General features: G+C 42.3%; 1 protein-coding gene across 3 annotated transcripts in view; it reads left to right on the top strand.

The window, feature by feature from the left end:
- Positions 1 to 21,506, top strand: part of LOC102445641 (high affinity cAMP-specific and IBMX-insensitive 3',5'-cyclic phosphodiesterase 8A) — a 267,727-nt gene that overhangs the window by 194,382 nt on the left and 51,839 nt on the right. For all 3 annotated transcript variants that reach the window (XM_006139239.4, XM_075897146.1, XM_006139238.4), the window contains exons 2-4: positions 9,517 to 9,573; positions 14,701 to 14,891; positions 18,075 to 18,131. In XM_006139239.4, the coding sequence (XP_006139301.1) occupies positions 9,517 to 9,573; positions 14,701 to 14,891; positions 18,075 to 18,131 (305 nt within the window). The remainder of the gene's footprint in view (positions 1 to 9,516; positions 9,574 to 14,700; positions 14,892 to 18,074; positions 18,132 to 21,506) is intronic.

Raw genomic sequence — 21,506 nt, 5'->3', positions numbered from 1 at the left:
ACTCCCACTGAATATTCCCTCCTGGCACATTCAAGAAATCTGTGTTTCTGACAAATCTTCCTCTTTGCCTTATCACTTATTGTTAAAGATGTACTAGTGTGTCAATCTGAGACCAGAATTTACCCCTCCCAATCTAAACAAAACTAAAAGTGTCTCTAAATTGTACATAACATTTTTAAAAAATGGAATAAGTGAACAGCAGTGAAAATTAAATCAGGGCTTGTCTACACATGCAAATTAATTTTGAATAATTATTTTAAGGTGGATTAACTATTATTCATGGTTAACTCCATGTGTGGACATTCTTATTCTAGAATAAGAGTGCATTATTCCAAATTAGCTTAATCTATGCTGAGGCCAGGTCTACACTAAAAGGGAACGTCAAATCAAAATATGCAACTGCAGCTACATTAATTACATAGCTGGAGTCAACGTATCTTGTTTTGAGTTTTCTTGCCATATCCACAGCATCCCTTACTCCTTGCAAAAGCAGGAGTACCGGCTGCCCGCACCTTCTGAGTTTGATTTAGTAAGTCTTAACTAGACTCACTAAATTGAACTCCGGAAGATCGATTGCAGTAGCATTGATCTTCCATTTAGTGAAGACATAGCCTGAGTGTCCACATATAGGATTAATCAAGAATAGTTAATTGGAAATAAGTCCTCATCTAGGCCCATACTCTTCAGTTTGTTCATTCATCACCCCGCCTACATTGTCTTTTATGTTGCTAAACAGTAATATCAGTATATGTTAATATAAGAATTGATTTAAAAATATTTGTTACATGAGAGAGAAAAAGACATGGGACCAGACACTCAGCTGATCCTCAGATATTCAGCTGATATTGTTCTTTTGATGGAGCAGAGTCAGCATAGACCAGATGGGGAATTGACCAAGCTAATGTTAATTCTGGATTTTATCAAAGCCAATGATACTGAGTCAAAATATACAGTATGAATATTTGAGATTCCATATAATTTGTCTAAGTCTTTTGTAAAAGATACAGGGAAGATAAATTAAGTGCTGAAATAAACACATTATATCTACAGTACACTGAATAGAAGATTTTTGTAAACTAATTGCCTTCCAGACCTCTGTGTCTGGAATTTTATTAAGAATAACTGACAATCTTCATCTTAACTCCCCCAAGAGTTCTTCTTACCCTGGTCTGTTCAGCAGAAGTAAACAACCTTGGACTTTTTGTTCCCTTTTTTTTTCTTTCTTATGAACAGAGACTACATGCATATGGCCAGATTCTGACCTCATTTAAAGTGGTGTAAGTCTAGCGTAATTTCATTTTAGTCTGTGAATTTATTCTAGATTTACATTGTTTCAAATGAGATCAGAATTCAGCCAATGTATTATAAGGCTCCTTTTATACTAATAAGCACTATTAGTGGTGTTTGAAAAAATCTGCTCAGCCGGAGTTGGCATATAACTTTCATTAGTATTTTGTATTTTGCGTATAACTTTCACTAGTATTCTATCATGGATTGCAATGCACATTATAGTGATGTTAAATATTTATCAGAATGAGTACAAAAATAGTAGGACAAATATTAAATTCCCTACACATTTAAGCAAAGTTGCTATTGAACAAGGAATGTGCAAAGTTCAGGATATGACCAATATACATAGGTATCAAAAGGTGAGAGAGAAATATTATAGAGGAAGAAAAATGGGGTAAAATTCAAGAATCAAAAGCTATAGCTAGTCCCAACCATGGAAAACTGCTTGCCAGGAAGTGTTAGCTGCAGGACCTATAATGCCTTTTCCACTTCCAGGTACAATCCAAATGATGGGATGCCCTATGTAGTAGGTGTCTTAGTTGTCTGTAGAGCTCCATAATGTACTATAATATCACTTGAGGAGAGTTATTCATGCAAACAGACCCATGAAGCTGCAAGTATTGGCTGAGCTTTTTCATGGGAGGGCTCTTGACTTTGGAACTCATTTCACCCTCTTGATAGATCTGGATCAGTTGACTGTCAAGGTGTGACGTGAAGTCTATCTGTTTACATGGGCTTTTGCTTGGTGGAATGGGTATATCTAGGCTTATTAGAGCTGGTTTAAAGAAAAGTATAAATAAGAGTTCATGTAAAACTAATCCTGTTTTTTTAATTGAAAAATCAAAATTTGAAACATTTGAACTGGCCCTGATGCTTAATTTTGGGATTGGGTATTTAAGTTTAGCTGAAATTAGTCAATTCTTATTTTGAATGATTGATAATGTACATATATATACACAGAGGAATATTCAATAGTATACGTCAAAATTGAAGAAGGAGGGGAGATTACCTGTAGGGCTACGTAATACACAAGGACTATAGGGGTGAGGTGCCAAAGAATAACTTCCATTGGCTGTGCAGCCCGATGTTGGTGGAGTGTCTGAAAGGAAGTGATGGAGTAGTTGCAGCTTGTGGAGGATTCATTTGTATGAGTGCTCTTTCTCCCCATTCCTCTGCTGCTCCACATCTTTCTCTGCAACAGGCCTGCCTCTCTGGTACAGGTTGGTTTGTAGCAGAGGCATCAGCCATGCCTCTGAAGACCATGGATATATTGTGCTGGCCAAGGGCCTGGAGTTTGGATTAAAGCATCACACAAGAATTTAAGGAAATATTTAGAAAAAATCAGCCTGCAGAAGTACTGTATTTGCTTCCCTTTAACATAAATACGGTTCCATAGTTAATAGCCAAAGGCTTTTTTTCCAGCTGACTCTGCCTCTTTTGAGGGTTAGCTCTGCCCTCCAATTAGTAACAGTAACAGAGGCATTTTAGACTAAGCCAAAATATGAGAAGTCTGGTAAATAGGAAACCTAGGGCATGTAGCCACTTTTGATGTGTCCTGTATTCCAACCAAGTAGTATATCACCATAACTAGCACATAGAGAGAGCCTGCTCTTTGTTCTTTACTATAAGTATTCCATGAGCAAGTTCATATAAGGTTTTTCTCTCTGTAGGAATGAAACAACATGAGTAGGTCTTTCCTGTGGATTCTGCTCTGGCTGAGTTGTGAAGGATGACTCATAGTAAGGAGAAACCTGAAATGTTTTAATAGGTTACGTAAGGTCGCTTTCTAGTTGGTTGTACTTTAATCAGAGCAGTCACAGTTGTTTGGGCCAGTCCATTTTAAGCCTATTTCAGTTGTTATTTACCAAACATTCACTTACCTCTGAATTATTTTACAGCAGTTTCAGTGACATAGCAATTTAGGGTTTAGATTTTGCAAACCCTTTGTAACAAGCACAGTGCATAGTACAGCACAAAACCCTCAGTATGGTTCCCACTAAAGTCAATTGAAAGACTCCCATTGGTTTTAATGTTCATCAGGTCATGTACTTATTCCCATTGACTTCACTTGTGCCAGGGTTGTTTGACTGTAGTGGGAACAATCTAAACCTTCTAGGTGTTTATTTTGCCCTAGTTACTATAATATGTAAAAGCCTAATGCCACCAGCCTCACTGATTGGGAGGTGGGAGGGTAAAATAGGGCTGTGGGAACAGGACATGCTGCACCTTTAGAAGGATGATCCACTGTCAGAACTCACCAATGCCTCCTCATTCTCCATCTATGGTGGGCTCTGGCTCAAAGCCACAGTCTAGTCTAGGCTACGTCTATACTGTAAGGCTTTTCCGCAAGAGGAAATGCAAATGGAGCACTCATTTGCATATGTCGTACTCGCAAATGCCTTTCCTCTTCGGATCCCTTCTGCGCAAGAGACTTTTGCACAAAAAAGAGCTGTGTAGACGGCTCCTTTTTGCACAAAAACCCTCTTTTGCACAAGAGCCATTCTTCCTCATTTTTTCAGGAAGAACGGCTCTTGCACACAAGATGTGTCGCCTGCTCGTGAGATTCACACATGGGTCCTTAGCAACGTGTGGACAATTCCAAAGCTTGCAGGTAGCCTTATATTTTGTTCTTCCTATATGGTCTTGTAAAAAATATTTGCCCCTGCCTTGACACAGCTGTAAGTTGCATGAGTCAGAATTGCCAATATAAACCTGTCCCGATTGCTCTTTTTAGAGTAGGATGATTGTAAAAAAATAAATGGCAAAACATACAGCTGAGTAAAGGTGTATTTGTACAATTGTCACACATATCAGCTTGAGGGAAAGGGGGATTAATTGTAGTTTTTAGCTGTGTTTTTAAAGTTTATTTAATCCAACCAAATGTTGAAGTTTCTGTTTTAGTATTGTATTCAATCCTTGTTGAAGCCCATACAACAGGTGTGAGCAACCTGTTGCCCAAGGAGCCACATGCAGCCCACTGGGGTTCTGTGTGTGCCCATGAGACATTTTGTTTATTGTTGCCCTTGCACAAGTTTGCCAGATTCTGCTGGTTTTCCTCTGTATAGGTTTTTTTTTCCTTACCAGCATTACAGAAGTGAAATGCACTTAGAACAAGGGCACATGAAGTGAGGTGTGTGTTGTGTGCTCCTTCTGCATCCGTTCCAAATGTTGGTATGCTTCAGTCTGCACACCCTGCAAATTCTAGGTAAACAAGCACAGTTAGCAAAACTACCCTGTCTGGGGAGAACATCTTGGTTACGACAACCTTGCCGCCCACTGAGATGGAGGACCTCTCATGTGGCCCACTCACGAGCTTAGGCTGCCCCTCGCTGCTGTACAGTGACATGATTGACAGTGCTTAACCAAAACTTTGATTCTTGAGACTGACAGCTACATAAGTAGAAGTGAAATGATTAATCAAGGTATTTGAACAGATTTCAATCAGATTAAGAATTAACCAGACTGCCACCAAATTTTCCAGCTGCGATGCAGAAGAGTTAACTTTCTTCCACCTGGGACAGGAAGTTAACATGTAACAAGATCACATGCAGGCGTTGGATGTAAGTGGAGCTAAAACGTCACATTGGCAAAAGACGTATTTTGTAGACTCAGCAAACCTCCTGTTGGGCAATTCCTGCTTGGCTTATTCCAGCGACTAGCCCCATTGGTCTCATGAAACTCTCTGTGTGAGCAGAGTCAATGGGGATTGGTTCCATGCATGCCCATTTGAAAACTACAGTGAAATAGGACATAACTGGCCGCAGTTAATAGTGTCTACTTAAGGGAAGTTTTGGTCTGAAATAGCCGGGGGTTTCAAGTGAAACTGATGTAGTGGATGGAGGGGGGAGGTCTGTATGGGGAAAACAGCACAGAACCTGCCAACACAGTCTCTTTATGCCTGGCTCCAACCATTGCTATTAGGACCCAATCCTGCTATGTGCAGAGCTCTTACTGACAGATGCTGGGCTTCTTTTACCCTCACAGAAGTCAATGGAAATTGAGGGTGCTTGATTCCACGCAGGATCAGACCGTTGGTCTTTCAATGCTTCTAGGAGCAAAATTCTCCCACAGACTTATAGAGGAAAGGAGCAAGTGAAAAAATAGCCAGCTGCAGTAATTACATCTTACTGCTTAATATTAGATTTGGCACTGGTTCTAACTACCCGTAAACTTTAAAAAGTTCAGTGCTGGGTCTGAACCTTACAGCTCAAAGTCATTGTTAGTTAAAATTAAAAGGTCTTTCTCCTGGCAGCTTGAATGCACAAAAAAATAAATATTTCAAAATGTGATGTTAAGTGTGGTTATGGTCAGAAAAGTGACTGTTAAAATGGCAACTCTTACTCTGTAGATATTCTCCTTGTATGTCCGCCAGGCGTTTCTGCTGACTTTACTGATTAAAACCAAGTTGTTACTACTGTTAGCACCACAAAGCCAGTAAAGCGATGGCAGAGAAAGATGGATTTGCATCTACCTCATGCATCATCAACTAAATTACCGGCTAATTTCTTTGTGCAAAATGTTTATCAGGTGTGAGTGGCATAACAAAGCAGCTTGATTTTTCATGTCTCATGAAGAATTTTCAGTGTTGGTAATAAGAAGAGTCACCTTTGACGAGCATTTAAAGTGAATAAATCTGATCCTGGAAGTTATTGAGAAAGTAAATCTGGAATCTTCTCCATGTTGATTTTACAGTCACTGTTAGAGTCCCACTTTAATAACGAAGGCATAAACTGTTCCTGTATTGTTTTCTCAGGTGTTACACTGGCATTTTCCTTGCCTCATATTTCTTTCACATTTAAAGTTATATTGATGATTTCCAAATTGATAAACAAATACAAGCTCACATGAAGAGCCTTATGGGCTACGCAATGGAGCAATAAGGTCATAGAGAGAAAAGAGCATGTAATTTTAAGAGGGTTTTATGTGGTATATGGGACGTAATGATGGTTCTTTAAAATTACTAATTGGAAAAATTGTAGACTGCAAAGGATTAAATCTGATCTTAAAGTGTGGTTTTACTCTGAAAAAAACAATGTAAAAATGCCACCTTTGTACTTGACAGATCTGTTTCTTATATGTATATGCTCCTGAGTCCTCTTTGTTTACTATACTGCCAAAAATAAGTTTCTTCTGTTTTTTTACCCAGTTAGCCCTGCAACGCCTGCACAGCTAACAGAGTGCCAGCTGGATGTTAGTTCCTCTTTTCCTTCAAGAGAATTCTTTGCTCATTGCTTGTGTTCTGTCTCTCAGGGTACAACAACAGAGTTTCCCCTGGTTCCCCCAAAAAATCCCCTGGGGCAGTGAGTCTGGCTTGCACTGCAGAGCTAAAAATAGCTCTATAAATGTTAGGGCTCATGCTGCAGCCAGGGTTCTGAAACATGGCGGGGAGAAAACCTTGCAGAACTGGCTCCAACCTAAGTCTGAACATCTACACTGCTGTTTTTCATCCTTCAGTCAGTGGCCAAGTCAATTCACCCAAGCTTTGAGACTTGCTGCCATTGTGTATTGCTTTTGCTTTATAAAGGCACCCTCAGAGACCAAAAATTCGAAAGGCCAGATTTTGTAGGTATTTAAGCCCCTAAATAGGCAGATAGGTGCCTCGGGGGATTTTCAGCCCTGCGAACGTCCCTGTATACCTTTGAAAATCTATCCCAATGCTGTTTAAGAGCCATTCCATTGACTCCTGTTCATGTCTTCAGGCAAATCAGTAATGCCTTATAGTCAATGGTGACAAAGAGAGTTTGTTGGCAGAACTAGCAATAGTAGCCGACGTTCCTGATCATCGTTACTTGCAATGATGCGAGGGAAAGAAAGAAAGATCCTAACTTGTCTCTCGGATACCAAGCTAAGTTGGCACTTAGAAAGAGTCAATTCATACATAATCCAAACAGTCTCACGATGGAAATCACTGACACACAGTGAGCTTGGCCCACCACAATGTCATTTTACATTTCAAAGTAGAAGAGCATTTTAAATATACATGCCTTTAAATGCTTCTCTCAGAGTTCCACAGCCTTCGGTTTGAGGGGCACTTGCAGTCTCTACCAGTATGGCCTTGGGAAGTAGTGCATCAGAGCATACTGTGGGAAGTGAAGGGTGTATATTTATTTGTATCGCTTTCAAGCACTCATCATTATGTAGTGAAATTTACTGCTGATAAAGCAGAGCATGAGGAGGCACACCACTCATGGCTCGTCTGGCACCTCCTGCTGGCCACACAGTCTGATGCTCATTCCTGCACTTGTGGGCTCTTACACTGTCTCTGGCTATGTCTACACTACAGCGTTTTTGCAGAAAAATGGCTGTTTTTCTGCAAAAACTCACAGAGCGTCCACACCTTAAGCGCGTTTTTGCGCAAGAGAATCAAAAGAACAGAGGAGGTTTTGCGCAATTGGTAATCCTCATTCTACGAGGAAGAAGCCTTTTTGCCAAAGGGTTCTTTTGCAAAAAGGCGGCGTGGATGGGGAAGAAGGGTTTTTGTGTAAGAAAGAGGAAAAAGTACAGGTGATTTGGTGGCCATTCTGTGCATACCAATCAGTGCTTACTTTTGAGAGAGCATCCATACAGTCTGGATGCTCTTTCGCAAAAGCCCATCACCTTTTCGTTGCGCTTTTGCAGTGTGGGCGTCCTTGCGCAAGAACTTTTGCAGAAGATCTCTTCCGATAAAAGCTTCTTGCGCAAGAAGCCTGCAGTCTAGACATAGCCTCTCTCTCAGCGCCTCTTTTGTCCCAGGAAGCACGGCATCCTCTTCATGACTCAGACTTCTGGTCAGGTCACTCAGCATTTTTCCCTTTCTAATAAATATCAAAATCTTCCTTCACCAGCCCTATGAGTATTCCCATTCACTGCTCATTCCCACAGTTCAAGGCTTTACTCTCGCAGCCCTCCAGCCCTCATTGCTTCTTCTCTAGACCACTTCCCCTCACTTGTCCCCCCACTTTCTCCATGCAGAGAGGACTGGTGCCTGCGGGGTAAGGAGGGAGTATGTGAAGGCGCCTCATTTAGCAATTAAAATTGTGGTGGGGGCACAGGGCATGCACCTCCTGATTGCTACTATAAGTTACCAATGTCTCTGGATGTACCAACTCCAAACCCTCCTCCTACAGCATAGGGAGCAGTGGCTCCTTTTCAGCAGCCCTTGTCTGTTGCCAGCTTCCTGGCTTTCTAGGCCCTGCCCATTTCTGAGCCTGCTTTCCATCAGTTCCCTGCTCCCTAGCTCCGCCCTTCAGGTGCATCCTGTGGTGTTAATTATCCTGCCTGGTCATCTTAACTCCTTACACTCCTGTGTGGGGTGCACACCCCATTGTACTGAGTGATGTACGTCTAGCTTTCTTTTGTGAATGAAATGCTTATTTACATGTTTTAAAATAAAGCAATTTCTAAACATTTGCCAGTGTTCTGGAACAGCTGAAGTGATACAGCTTATTATTTTATATTCTCAGTCTAGCAAACTTTTTTTCTCATGACCCAATTGAAGAAAATTGTTGATGCCCTGGACCCAACATAATCTCACTAGAGTGTAGGCTCTGGGATGCAGCTGAGAGTGAGCGCTTTGGTTGTAGGAGGGGTCTCCTGCTTTGGGGGTGTCAGTGCTGGGGCAGGAGGGGCTTACCTTGAGCAGCTCCAGGTCAGCTGTTCAGTGGGGGGGTTGTAAGGGAGGTTTCCTGTCTCTCCAGCCCTGCAGAACATGCTGTGCCCCAGAAGCAGCCAGTAGCAAGTTCCCAGCCAATGGGAGTTTGGAGCTAGTGCTCAGAGCAGAGCCCTGTGCACTCTCCTCTCCCACCCCCAGGAGCCAAGTCTGCTGCTGGTCGCTTGTGGGGCGCAGCACAGGCTGAGGTGCCAGGACAGGCAGGTAGTCTGCCTTAGCACCTCCCACTTGTCACCTGATCTCCCTGAAGCAATGAGAGTGGGTGTCTGACATTTCACAATGCAGTACTGGGTCATGACCCGTAGTTTGAAAACCACAGGTCTAGCATACTCATACGACTACTACATTGCTTTATGTTAGAAATTACTGTGACCTGCTTGTTGCTTTGTAACCTTGTTGTTATTGCATTGAATAGAAATAGCTAAAAGCAACACAAAATCCTCATAGACAGAGGAGCTGATAACAATAGCAATATATTTGCGACCCCATGGTAAATAAAAGATAACTTCCTTAAGAAAGCTGATTTTCCTTCCTGCATGGGCACGTATGTATTTATAATATTCTCTTCTTGTTTGTAGGCAGCAGTGACAGATGTGCAGTTTGGCCCTATGAGACTCCACCAAGATCAACTTCAGGTAACACTGAAATTTCCTGAAATTCAGGAAATACTGAAATTCATGTGTAGTTTCATGACCATCACATTGCTCTTGTCCTGTAATTTACAGTAAGCAGGTTGATGTACAAACAAATATTCACAGCTGAAACTAAAGACCAAATTGTATTTGGATCTGTTTTGTGTGCAAAGCCTTTCCACAGAGCATTTTGATGTGCTAGGTGACAAGCATGTTATTTAACCGACAGATACAGCACTCTGTACATTTTCCCAACCTAAAATAAATCCCACCTTATATCCAGCCTCTCTCCCTTCTCTCCTGCAGCTCTTACGTTTTTGAACGTGTCAGCTTCAATGATTTTTCCTAGTTTCTGTATTCCACTTCCACCTATATTCCAGTCCAATCTGTTTCGCATCCGCTACAATTCACTCTGCTGAAAGTTCTCTGAACAAAGTTGCTTTTTAATGATCCAAATGGACCAATCTCAGACCATCTATTCCATCCTCATCCTCTTTGAGCTTTTGGCAGCCCAAGACATTAAGCAGAGCATCCTTTCTCAGCTTGTGCAATTCCATCCTCTCATAGGGTACATCTATACTGCATCCCTAGTTCGGACTAGGGATGCAAATGGAGAAGATTGAAGTAGTTAATGAAGCGGGGATTTAAATATGCCGTGCTTCATTAACATGATCTTGCCGGCGCACTAGTTCGAATCACAGCTGATTCGAACCAGGAAGTGCGTGCCAGGACGCGTTAGTTTGGACTAAAGCCCTTAGTCCAAACTAATGTTACTCCTCATTTTTTGAGAAGTATTTAAATCCCCGCTTCATTAACTACTTCGATCTTCTCCATTTGCATCCCTAGTCCGAACTAGGGATGCAGTGTAGATGTACCCTTAGTTCTTCTTCGGACTCTCTGGTTATTCCATCGATACCTCTCTTGGGTATGTCTACACTATAGAGGGGTTGTTTTATTTTTTGGAAAAACGGCCGTTTTTCAGAAAAAAACTTCAATTACATCTACATTGCAATCGCATTCTTTTGAAAGAAAATTGAAAGAACAGAGGGGGTTTTCCGGCATTGGTAATCCTCTTTCTGCGAGGAAGAAGCCTTTTTCCAAAAGAGCTCTTTCGGAAAAAGGCACGTGTAGACAGGAAAGAGGGAGTTCTTTTGAAAGAAAAGGAAAGAGGAAAAAGCACAGGTGCTCTGGTGGCCACTCTGTCCATAGTAATCACAGCTTAAATTGGAGATAGTGTCCACTCAGTGTGATGCTTTGGCAGTGTGGACGCTCTCTTTGGAAAAAGTTTTTTTGGAAGATCTCTTCGGAAAAAGCTTCTTCCAAAAGAAGCCTGCAGTCTAGATGTAGCCTTGGTGAAGCCACCTCTTCACCCCTTACCCTTTCCATGGGTATCCCAGAGAGGTCCATCAGTGTTCCACTCATCTTCTCCCTCTACATCCCATCTCTTAGCAATATTATCCATGCATATGGTATGTAACCCTGTCTTCCTGACTGATTCATAAAGCTGTCTCCCTATTCCTGATCTCCTTCCCTACTGTTTTTCTAACATCTCCTCTTGGGGTGTGTCTAGACTACATGGCTCCGTCGATGGAGCCATGTAGATGAGTTTACTCGGCAAAGGGAAATGAAGCGGCGATTTAAATAATTGCTGCTTCATTTATATCAAAATGGCCGCTGCGCTGTGCCGATCAGCTGTTTGTCGGCACAGTGCGGCAGTCTAGATGGGGATCTGCCGACCCCAGAACCCTTCGTCAGCAGATCCTGTATGCCTCGTGAAAATCCAACCTTAATTTAAATGCATCCATTGATGGAAATGTTGAATTTGTTTCACTTCAATTTATAGCCATTGGATCCAGTTACATTTTTACTTCTAGACTGAAGAACCCTCTACTATCAATTTCTGTTCCCCAATTTGGGATAGTCTACACTATGAAGAAGATCAACCTTCTGGAAGTCTATCTTCTAGTGTTCAATTTAGCGGGTCCAATGTAGACCCCTAAATCAAATGCTGGGGGCAGCCCCCACCAGCGTCCGGTACTACTTGTTTTGTGAGGAATAAGGGAAGCTGACGGGAACATGTGCTCTCATTGGCCTCCTTCTGTGTGGACACTGACATGGCTTGGCTTAAGGAAGCCAACTCCAGCTACACATTTTGCATAGCTGGAGCTGTAAACTGATCTGTCTTGGTATAGACCAAGCCTAAGGTACTTGACAGACTGTGATCAAGTCCCTCACAACCATACCTTGGATAAACTAAATAGATTGAGCTCTTTGAGCCTTTTGCTATATCATATTTTTCCATCCTTTAATCATTGCCATCGCTCCTCTCTAAAATTCTCCAGTATTTCTTGAACAACGATACAAGAACTGGACATATTATTCCAGTTGTGGTCACACCAGTGCCAAACAGAGGGGCCTCTCTACTTGTACTCAATAGTCCCCAATTCTTATACATCCAACAGATCACGGTAGCTGTTTTAGCTACCGCATTGCAATGGGAACTACCATCATGAGTCTGAAAAATAACTTGAGGGTCACCACTTTGCAGAATGAGGTTCCCCATCCTCTATAAGTATTACCTGCATTCTAAGTGCCTAGATATATACATGCACATGTAGCTGTATTACAACACACATTATTTGCTTGTGTCCTGCTTATGATCCAGATCACTTGGTATCAGTGATCTGTCCTCTTCATTATTCACCACTCCCTCAATCTTTGTATATCTGCAAACTTTATCCAGGATAATGTTATGGTTGATTCCAGTTATGGCTTCTTCATTGATAAAAATGTTAAAGAATGTGGGACCAAAGCCTGCTTGTTTTCAGTCCCGCTAGAACTACACGCTCTTAATAATGATTCTCCATTGAAGATTACATTTGAGACCTATCAGATAGCCAGTTCTTCATTCATTTAATGTGTGTCATCTTGATTTTGTATCATCATACTACATAGCATTTTAATTAAAAATCTAGGAAGTCAAATGCCTTGCAGAAGTCCAGATATATTACATCAACACTATTATCTTTGTTGATTCAATTAATACTCTCACCAAAAAAAAAAAAAAAAATCAAGTTAGTTTGATATAATCTGTTTTCCATAAACTCATGCTAATTGACAATGATTATATTACTCTCCCTTAATTCTTTATCAATTAATTCCTGTACCTGCTATTCCATTATTTTGCACAGGTGCAGTGTCAGGCTGACAGGCCTACCTCCCAGGTTGTCCCATTTACCTCTGTGAAATATTACCACTGCATTAGCTTTCTTCCAGTTCCCTGCAACACATTGCAAATCTGCATTAATGGTCCAGGGAACTCTCTAGTCATCTCTTTTTAAACACTTGGATGCAAGTTAGCTGGACCTGCAATTTTAAAAGGCCTAATGTTCAGGAACTGCTGTTTAACATCCTCCTTAGTGACCGTTGGACTGAAGAGTGTTTCATCCTTAGATAAAATGAATACATCATCTTGCTTTTTCCCCAGACTAGGGCAGAAGTAAATCAAGTCTCATAATATCCATGGGAGGTAGCTATGTATTACTACACCCATTTTACAGATAGGAATACTGAGGTACAAGGAGGTTAAATGACTTCAAATCTGTGGCAGAGCCAGGAATGCAACCGAAATCTGCTGATTTGCTATTTAGTGCTTTTACTACAAAATGATCCTTCCTCTCTTAAGAAAGCACTATAGCACTAAAAATAGTGCAAACTATGACATGTTTTACAGAAAGTTTAATATAAACTACTATTCGTTGCTATAAAAGGAACCTGAGCTAAATGAACACACAGTCCTTCACTCTTACAAAAATATGCAGTACATGTAAATGTTAAGATTTATTGGTAGACATTCCACCAACTGTGTCCGAAGTGTAGATACCTCTGGGATTCTTAAAATAGCCCAGAAGTATAAAGTTCAGAAGGATGTGGTGTGAGTTGCAGACACTAAACATTATTGTTTGACCAGAGTATATATATTTTATTGTAGTTTGATTAAATTACTGAAAGTTTTGGTGCTGTGTGACAGTGGCCAAATTTGGAAGGTGTCTTTATTACCCCTCTTTCAAACATGGACACACACTGAATTATCTCAAAAGCAGCATCCATATTCTGTCTGCAAACCTCACAAAGAAAGCCTCTTCCTCACTCCCTCCACCATGTCATCCTGATGATGCAAAGCTTAGTGCAGGCGATGGCAATTTTTCTGTAGACTTTAATGACCTTTGGATCCAGCCCCCTTCACCTTCTATAGCACCCTCTATCATGGTTCTCTGAATACTGTACAAACATGAAGGAATGTAAGCCTCCCCACATCCATATGAAGTAGGTAAGCATTAGTATCCCCATTCCAAAGAAAAAAAAATGGAAGCACAGAGACATTAAGCTTGCCAAAGTTTCTGGCATGTAACCAAGCCAACACTAGGTCCCAAAATTCCTCACTCTCAGGTTTTTATTTTAACCACAGCACACTCCATCTGAAATAAATTGCAAGACAGGCTCTGCCTAAGAGTCCTAGCTGGGGCAAGCTGAACACATAGGAATACCACTCATGACCTCACAACCTCATGAGCTCACCCGGTTCCCAGAATTCTTGCTATTCGCAATATTTCTGGGGAGTCAGGATGTGGTGGAAGGCATGGCGTGTTTTCCATTATGCTGCTGCAGCATCTGTGCAGATTTTCCCACAAATGAGTTAGTCTGTGATTCCAGAAGTGTTAGCAAGTGGACATCCTGTACTAAAGCCCTGTCCAGCAAATCCCTTAAGCATGTGCTTGGGACTGCTCACATGCTTATGGTGACACCCATTTTAAGTGCTTTGCTGGAACACGATCAAAAAAAAATGAAGGAAGGTTACTTGTATATCTGTAAAAGGGCATATTACAGAATATTTCTATGATAAACCATATGTTTATTGTTATTACACAGTCTGTATTCTAGTTTTAATAGTGTTCTTGTTAAAATATGCCTTGGCTGTATCAAAAACAGTTTTATTAAATGTTGTATGTAAAACTTGTAAGCGGACTTCACTAAGGTTTTCATAAAGTGGCTTGTGACTTGTAGAAGTAGCTACGGTGCTGTATATTTAAAAATCTTTTAAATAGGATTGACTCTGTTTCTTTGACTCAGGTACTTTTAGTGTTTGCCAAAGAAGATAACCAGAGTAACGGGTTCTGCTGGGCCTGTGAGAAGGCTGGGTTTCGGTATAATATTGCCAGGACACCTGAATCTGCACTAGAATGTTTTCTGGATAAACAGCATGAAATTATCATTATTGACCATAGACATTCCAAATATTTTGATGCAGAAGCTCTATGCAGGTAAGTTTCATAACAATGGAATTTTAAAAATAGTATTTTTCGTATAAAGGAATAGATGGAAAGTTCAGAATGTGATTATAGGCAGGAAGAAAGTAGAAAGTTACAGTGAATCTGTTTCCATAAATGTGGTGTTTATATACTGTATTAGCTTTCTGATAAAAATCTAGAAATGTGCAAAAAAAAAAAAAAAAACCCCAAACCCAATCATACCTGAGGGGGGTACACAATTGCTTTGTCATTTGCAAAGCAATAAACAACTGCTGAGACTTATTGCCAAAGTGAGGCTGAAGTGCTGGAGTTTTAAACACCTAGGACCACACTTCCATTCCTAATTTGCACACAGAAATCTGAGCATTCTGTACTAGGGGTGTAATAGTGTAGTTGATTAACCAATAGGTTAATGCTAGAGACTACATGCATTTCCCTTCCTCCTACTTTGCCAGCAAAATTTTTTAGCAGGCTGGCCAGCAGCCTAGCTCAGTCCTGGGTTGCAGCAGGTCCAGGACCTACTCCTGGTGCGGCTGAGCATTTAAAATGTATTAGGAGCCGGGCGGGCAGGCAGCCTGGCTCAGTTCTGGCTCATGCTGGATTTAGGAGCTCAGCCCAGTTCCGGACATGGGCTGCTGCCACCCCGCATTGCTACCTCTTTATCAGAGGCAGCAACCTAGGGAGACAGGCAGCCAGTCCACGAGGGGAGCTGGTTTTTAAACAGGCTTCCCTTGCGGACCAGCTCCCACTTGGCACCTTGTGCTGCTTCCTTTGATACAGAGGTAGCAGCACAGAGTGGCAGGGGGCTCCTTATGAGTGAGGCAGGAGCACATTGGCTGCCAGCTGAGTATAGACTCGTCGAGTAACGGTCTGATAAGAATTCATGAGGTAACTCAACTGTTCAACTCTCTGATATTTAACACCCCTATACCGTACACAAATTAATTTAAATAGCCATTTGTGTGCATCGGAGCTGGGACTAGAGTGCTAGGCAGAGCCACATTATGGAAGGGGCTTTAGGGGCTGCAGCCCAGGGCCACAGTCTAAGGAGGGGCTGTTAACCTGTGGCCTTTGGATACTGCTACTAAAGCCCCTGCATGCTGCATTCCTGACCAGCTGTGCCTGGAGGCGGGGAGGGGGAGAAGCAGCTCTGTGCACTGCCATTCCCTCTCCCGCCAGGCAGGATCTGCATCACCATGAGCACAGGGAAACTCTGACCCTGCAGGCATTCCCCCTGCCGCTCCCACTGGCGGGAATCCTGTCCAGTGGCAACAGCGGGGATGGTATCTGCAAGCGTGCGAGTTGTGGAACCACCGCCTCCCCCTGCCAAACAGGAGCCACACCAGGAAATTGCCCCAGTCTCCCTCTGGCAAACTCCTTCTCTACCAGACCCAGCATCCCACCCCCAGCCTGCTCCTGCACCCTACCTCCCACCCATACGGTAACTTCCATCACACTAGAATTTCAAAAATAATATTTTTCACATAAAGGAGTAGAGGGAAGGCTCAAAATGTGCCCCCACCCCCAGCCTGCTCTTGCATCCTCCCTCTTTCCCAGATCCCACACTCCCACACAAAACCCCTCTCGCACCTGACCCTGCACCCTCTCTCCCATCCAGACCCTGAAACCCCACTCACAGCCAGCTCCTGCACCCTAACTCTAGCCCGGATCCCACTTCACCCCCAGCCTGCTCCTGGGAAGCCCCCTACTGTACACTAAGCCCCTCATTTTTGGCCCCATCCCAGATCCTAGGAGGGCCCCACAAAATCTATCAGTCCCAGGCCCATCTAGCCCTGATGTTTGAGGTGCACCTGCACCACCTGGCTTAAAGTGATTTTCATTATATAGAGGGTTTACAGTTTGGTGCAATGGCTCTCAGCACCCTCTTTATACAGATTGTTCCAGCACTTTGCTATGCTCATTTTCTTGAAATATCCCATGCAATTACACGTGCAACATTTGTGTGGACAGTTGCACACCCACAATATTTGTAAATCTGGTCTGAAATGCATCATCTTTCTCAAAAACCTTGTATTGCAAATTGACTCCAAAACCACCCCCCACAAATTACTATAGCACATGAACAAGGGGGAGATATTCTTTCGTATCTCTACGAGGACTTAAAATGCAACAGTGCCTTGCTTCAGTTTCTAGTGATATACTCCCTGGGTCCGTCTAGACTGGCAAGATTTTGTGCCAAAGCAACTGCTTTTGCGCAAAAACGTGCCAGCTGTCTATACTGGCTGCTTGAATTTGCGCAAGAGCACTGACGTTCTAATGTAAGAATTCGGTGCTTTTTGTGCAAATACTTTGACGCTCCCGCTCAGGGATAAGCCCTCTTACCAAGAATACTTGCGCAAGAGGGCCAGTGTAGACAGGCACCTTAATTTTTTGCGCAAGAAAGCCCAATGGCTAAAATGGCCATCAGAGCTTTCTTGCGCAAAAGCGCGTCTATACTGGGCACGGATGCTTTTGCACAAAAGTACTTTTTGCGCAATAGCATCTGTGCCAATCTAGACGCTCTTTTGCAGAAATACTTTTAACGGAAAAATTTTCCGTTAAAAGTATTTCCGCAAAATCATGCCAGGCTAGACGCAGCCCCTAAGAGCATGTCTAGACTAAATAACCAATAGGGGTGTGAGTGCTGACATCAGAGTACTGACTACAGGTGAGTGTGGTGGGGTCAGGGCACTGTGACAAAGGCTTTATTCCTTGTTAGAATAAAGGAATTCGTTTAAGATCTGTCAGGAGAAGCAGGAGAGTATTGGTGTTCCCCTGGTTACATTTTTACTACTCCATTCCTGAGCACAGTAAAATACTCATTAACTGACTGAGGACAAGTCTGAAAAGTGTATAACTACTTAGGAGATGGCTTCTTTTGGAAAGGAGCATTGTGAATGCAGTGTAAATATTGGTTTCATGTTGTTTGTGTGGGAGAGATATTTGCTATTCCATCCCTTACATTGGCTAAAATCTAGACTAATCTACAATTTTCATGTTGTTTTTTCCATTGACACTCATTAACTACTAACCCTAGCTGTCTTTGTAATTACCAAACAAGTTAGGGACTTAGTTTTTATTTGTTTTTGTTTTTTTAAATTAAACATTTGAGAAAGATTTTCTGAAGACACAGTAGGATTTCTAACGGTGAACTACAAAAATGTTAAGTGATCTTGTTGATGTTTTTATTTTAAGGGCTATCCGAACAACTAAACCCTCAGAAAATACAGTCATAATTGGTGTAGTACGAAGGTAAATTGAAAATATCTTTATTTTCCATTATAAACAATCACATGAATCTGTCTCGAATCATTGCAGAGGCAAATACTAGAATAACAGCTCTAAATTAGGACACTTTATTGTACTGGTGACACTATATTTTTACTGTGTGCTATGTTCACCATCATCTGCTGTAGGAGGGGTGCAGCCTTTCCTGTTGATTTCTGATTTCCACCAGATATCTCCACCCCAATCACAGAAGCTTTTGAGAGCATGACTTGACCCCAAAACATAACCCTGTGTGACAAGCTATGGGGTCTTCTCAAGATTGAATGTGTGAGCACCTATGGAAGCCCCTTATTGAAACCATCATGTTCCCTAGATACATAACTGCACCCACAGTCGGCCTGACACCTCTCATTCCTTCTCCATACCCTCTTTGAGTGGATGCTTTGTTTGCTGCTGTCTCTAGGGAGAGCGGTTGTCTCAGTTTGCCAGGATTGCTCCTGTATCAAATTCCTGTCCTACTACAGGTTGAACCTTTCTAGTCCAGAACACTCTAGTCTGGAAACATCAGTAGTCTGGAATGATTTTAGTTAGCTGGATGTCCACTTTTCATGGGTATGGCCAAGTTTCCTGCAGTCCCATAGTTTGTTTACAGACACCAGTTCTAGTTCTTAGTGTTTTGTGCTGTTATTTAGCTCTAATATACCCCAAATGTCCTCTAACAGCCCTGTAAGCAGTGGAAGTGTTGGTAGTCCTGCTAGACAATATTGACCTCCCGTGGTCCAGAAAATTCTCTGGTTCAGAACAACTCAGGTCCTGAGGGTGCCAGACAAGAGAGGTTCTAACCTGTAGTCTTACTTATTCTGCTACTGAAACTAGTTTTGTTGCTGTTTCAGTGAAAGCCTCTGGGAGAGTTGTCCAGTTGCCTTTACTGGTCACCCCTGTTCTGGTCTCTCCAACTCCTCTCTCCACTACAGATCCAGCTGTTTGTATTCCTTATCTTTCTGCTGAAGTCAGGCCCAACCAGTGCCTCTATCCTGGCCTAATGAGTTGCCTCCCACTCAGCCAGCCTTGATCTTGGCTACATTCTCATCTTTTTCCCTGGTTTGATTTTGCTTCACTGTGTTTGGAGTCCAGTCTTAGCAAAAGAAGCATTGGCCAAAAGAAGGAGAAGCTGGCAGGTGGCACGTTAGGCCAGAGCAAGGGAAGCCACTGGAAAATCTTGACTGTGCCAGCAAAACCACATCCCATAGCCATGACAGCCCTTAAAGCTGGATTGTCTTTTATTAGAGTAATTTAAAGGGGGGGGGGGAGAAAGTGAGGGAGGATGGGGGAGAGAGAGAGAGATAATGGAATCTGCCTCAAGAACTTCTTGTCCCACACCAAAAAAAGAAAAATACAGCATACCCTTGGTAGCGAAGGCCAGCTGGGAATTTTTTTTTGGGGGGGGGAGGGGTTGTGTGCGTGCGTGTGTGTGTGTGTGTACACACCAATTTGAGCCTGCCTTGCTAAATCATAGCTATGGTAGGAAAGAGGTTTTTCGCAGTTACTTTTTTAAAGAAAAGTTCACATTGTGAATGCTGTGATGAGGATACATGCTTTTCAAGAGAAGATCTCATTAGCTTGCACTCTCCAGCTTTTCAGAACACTCACTATCCCAGCCTGGTGTAAAGTTTAAATTTGCATTGCACTGGGGGTATGTCTACAATGTAGTAGGAGATGTGACTGCAGCTCAGGTGGGCATACTTGTGATAGCTTAAAAATAGCAGGGATGATGCGGCAGCATGGACCCTGTCACAGGCTAGCAATGCCAGTACCTCCTCACGGTGCAGGGCAGGCTCATAGAGATCACACTGAAGCCTGTGCTGCCACATCTTCACTGCCGTTTTTAGCCATCCTAGCTAGATTAAAGCAGGCATTGGTTTGCCATCCCAAAATGCAGCACACCTCCCGTTGCAGTGCAGCCACATCACAGTTATGTCTTCACTGACCCAATATAAACATGTGTTTTTACCATGGGGTAACTACCGCCTATTAGCTCTCCCTCTGTAAGAATGGAGTGGAGACAAAGCACTGTGGTTTTAGCGCAAGGTAAATCGAGTGAGCCAACCACAGGCAGGGGGTGAAGCGTTGACCTCACTTAGCAACCTGATGGTGAAAGCAAATGCCTTGTGAGTGTTACTGTGAGATAACAATCATGCCAATTATCTATAGAAAAACCACTTTTGTGTCAGGGAAGACAAAGCCTGTGTTAGCTGACACTTTATGGATGTTCTTCTGTTGTGTTTAGGATCATTTCTCTAGAAGCAGGTTCCAACAGTTCATTTAGTTTTCTTGCCAGTATCTTACATTTATTTCTTTGTACTCCTGGGATTCAGCGTACAGGCAGTCCCCGGGTTACATGGATCCGACTTACATCGGATCCCTACTTACAAACGGGAAGAGGCAACCCCGCACTAGCTGCTTCCCCCCAGCAGACCAGGGAGACGCGAAGCTAGCGCCCCCCTCAGCAGATCAGGGAGATGAGGAGCGGCTTTTCTCAGCAGACACCTCAGCTTCAGAATAAAGGACTGAGGGAAGTGAGGTGTGGGAGAATAAAACTGAGCTCTGGAGAAATGTTTGGCTAGAGTTTCCCCTACAATATGTACCAGTTCCGACTTACATACAAATTCAACTTAAGAACAAACCTACAGTCCCTATCTTGTACGTAACCCGGGGACTGCCTGTATTCTGTATTCCTGGGATCAAATCATTAGGACAGGATACACTGCCACTGACTTACTGTTTGACTTTGGGCAAGTCCCTTAGTTTGGCTATGCCTCCATTTCCCCATCTATGAAATAGAGATAACCATACCCACTTATGTAGCATGCCCAGAGGTTTTTAAATCAGAAGAGCTATTTAAAGTCAAGCTATTACATCATCTGCATCACAAGCCTCTGTTACCTCTGAGATAGTTTTTAACCAAACCTAAACAATTGCCAGTCCTCCAGATTTCCCCATCTCAAGTCATATACAATTTTCTTTAACTTGAAAATTTTCAAAAATGAGTGATTTTGATATCTCATTTTATGGGTGTCTGCATTGTCACACCTTAAAGAGTCCTGATATTCAGGCCCTGCAGGAAAACCAGGCCCTATTGAAATATCTCAAGTTAGACAATCAAGATTTGAGGCATCCAGAATCACTAGTCACTTTTGATAATCATATTGTGGCCACATCAACTTTCAAGTTTGCTGTATTTTCCAATAACCAAGGTTAGCAATAATGACAATGATTCCAGTATAGAAAAATACAGACCAGTCAACCGATTTCTTAAGTCTGTTTGCTTGAAGCATTGATTTTGCATTGCATAAAAATTAGGGAGGCTACTTAAAAATGGAAATAATGCAAAATAATGTC

Source organism: Pelodiscus sinensis, chromosome 14 (genome assembly GCF_049634645.1).
Source record: "Pelodiscus sinensis isolate JC-2024 chromosome 14, ASM4963464v1, whole genome shotgun sequence".
In the NCBI taxonomy this organism is placed as follows: domain Eukaryota; kingdom Metazoa; phylum Chordata; order Testudines; family Trionychidae; genus Pelodiscus; species Pelodiscus sinensis.
This window is presented reverse-complemented; position numbering and strand designations above follow the sequence as displayed.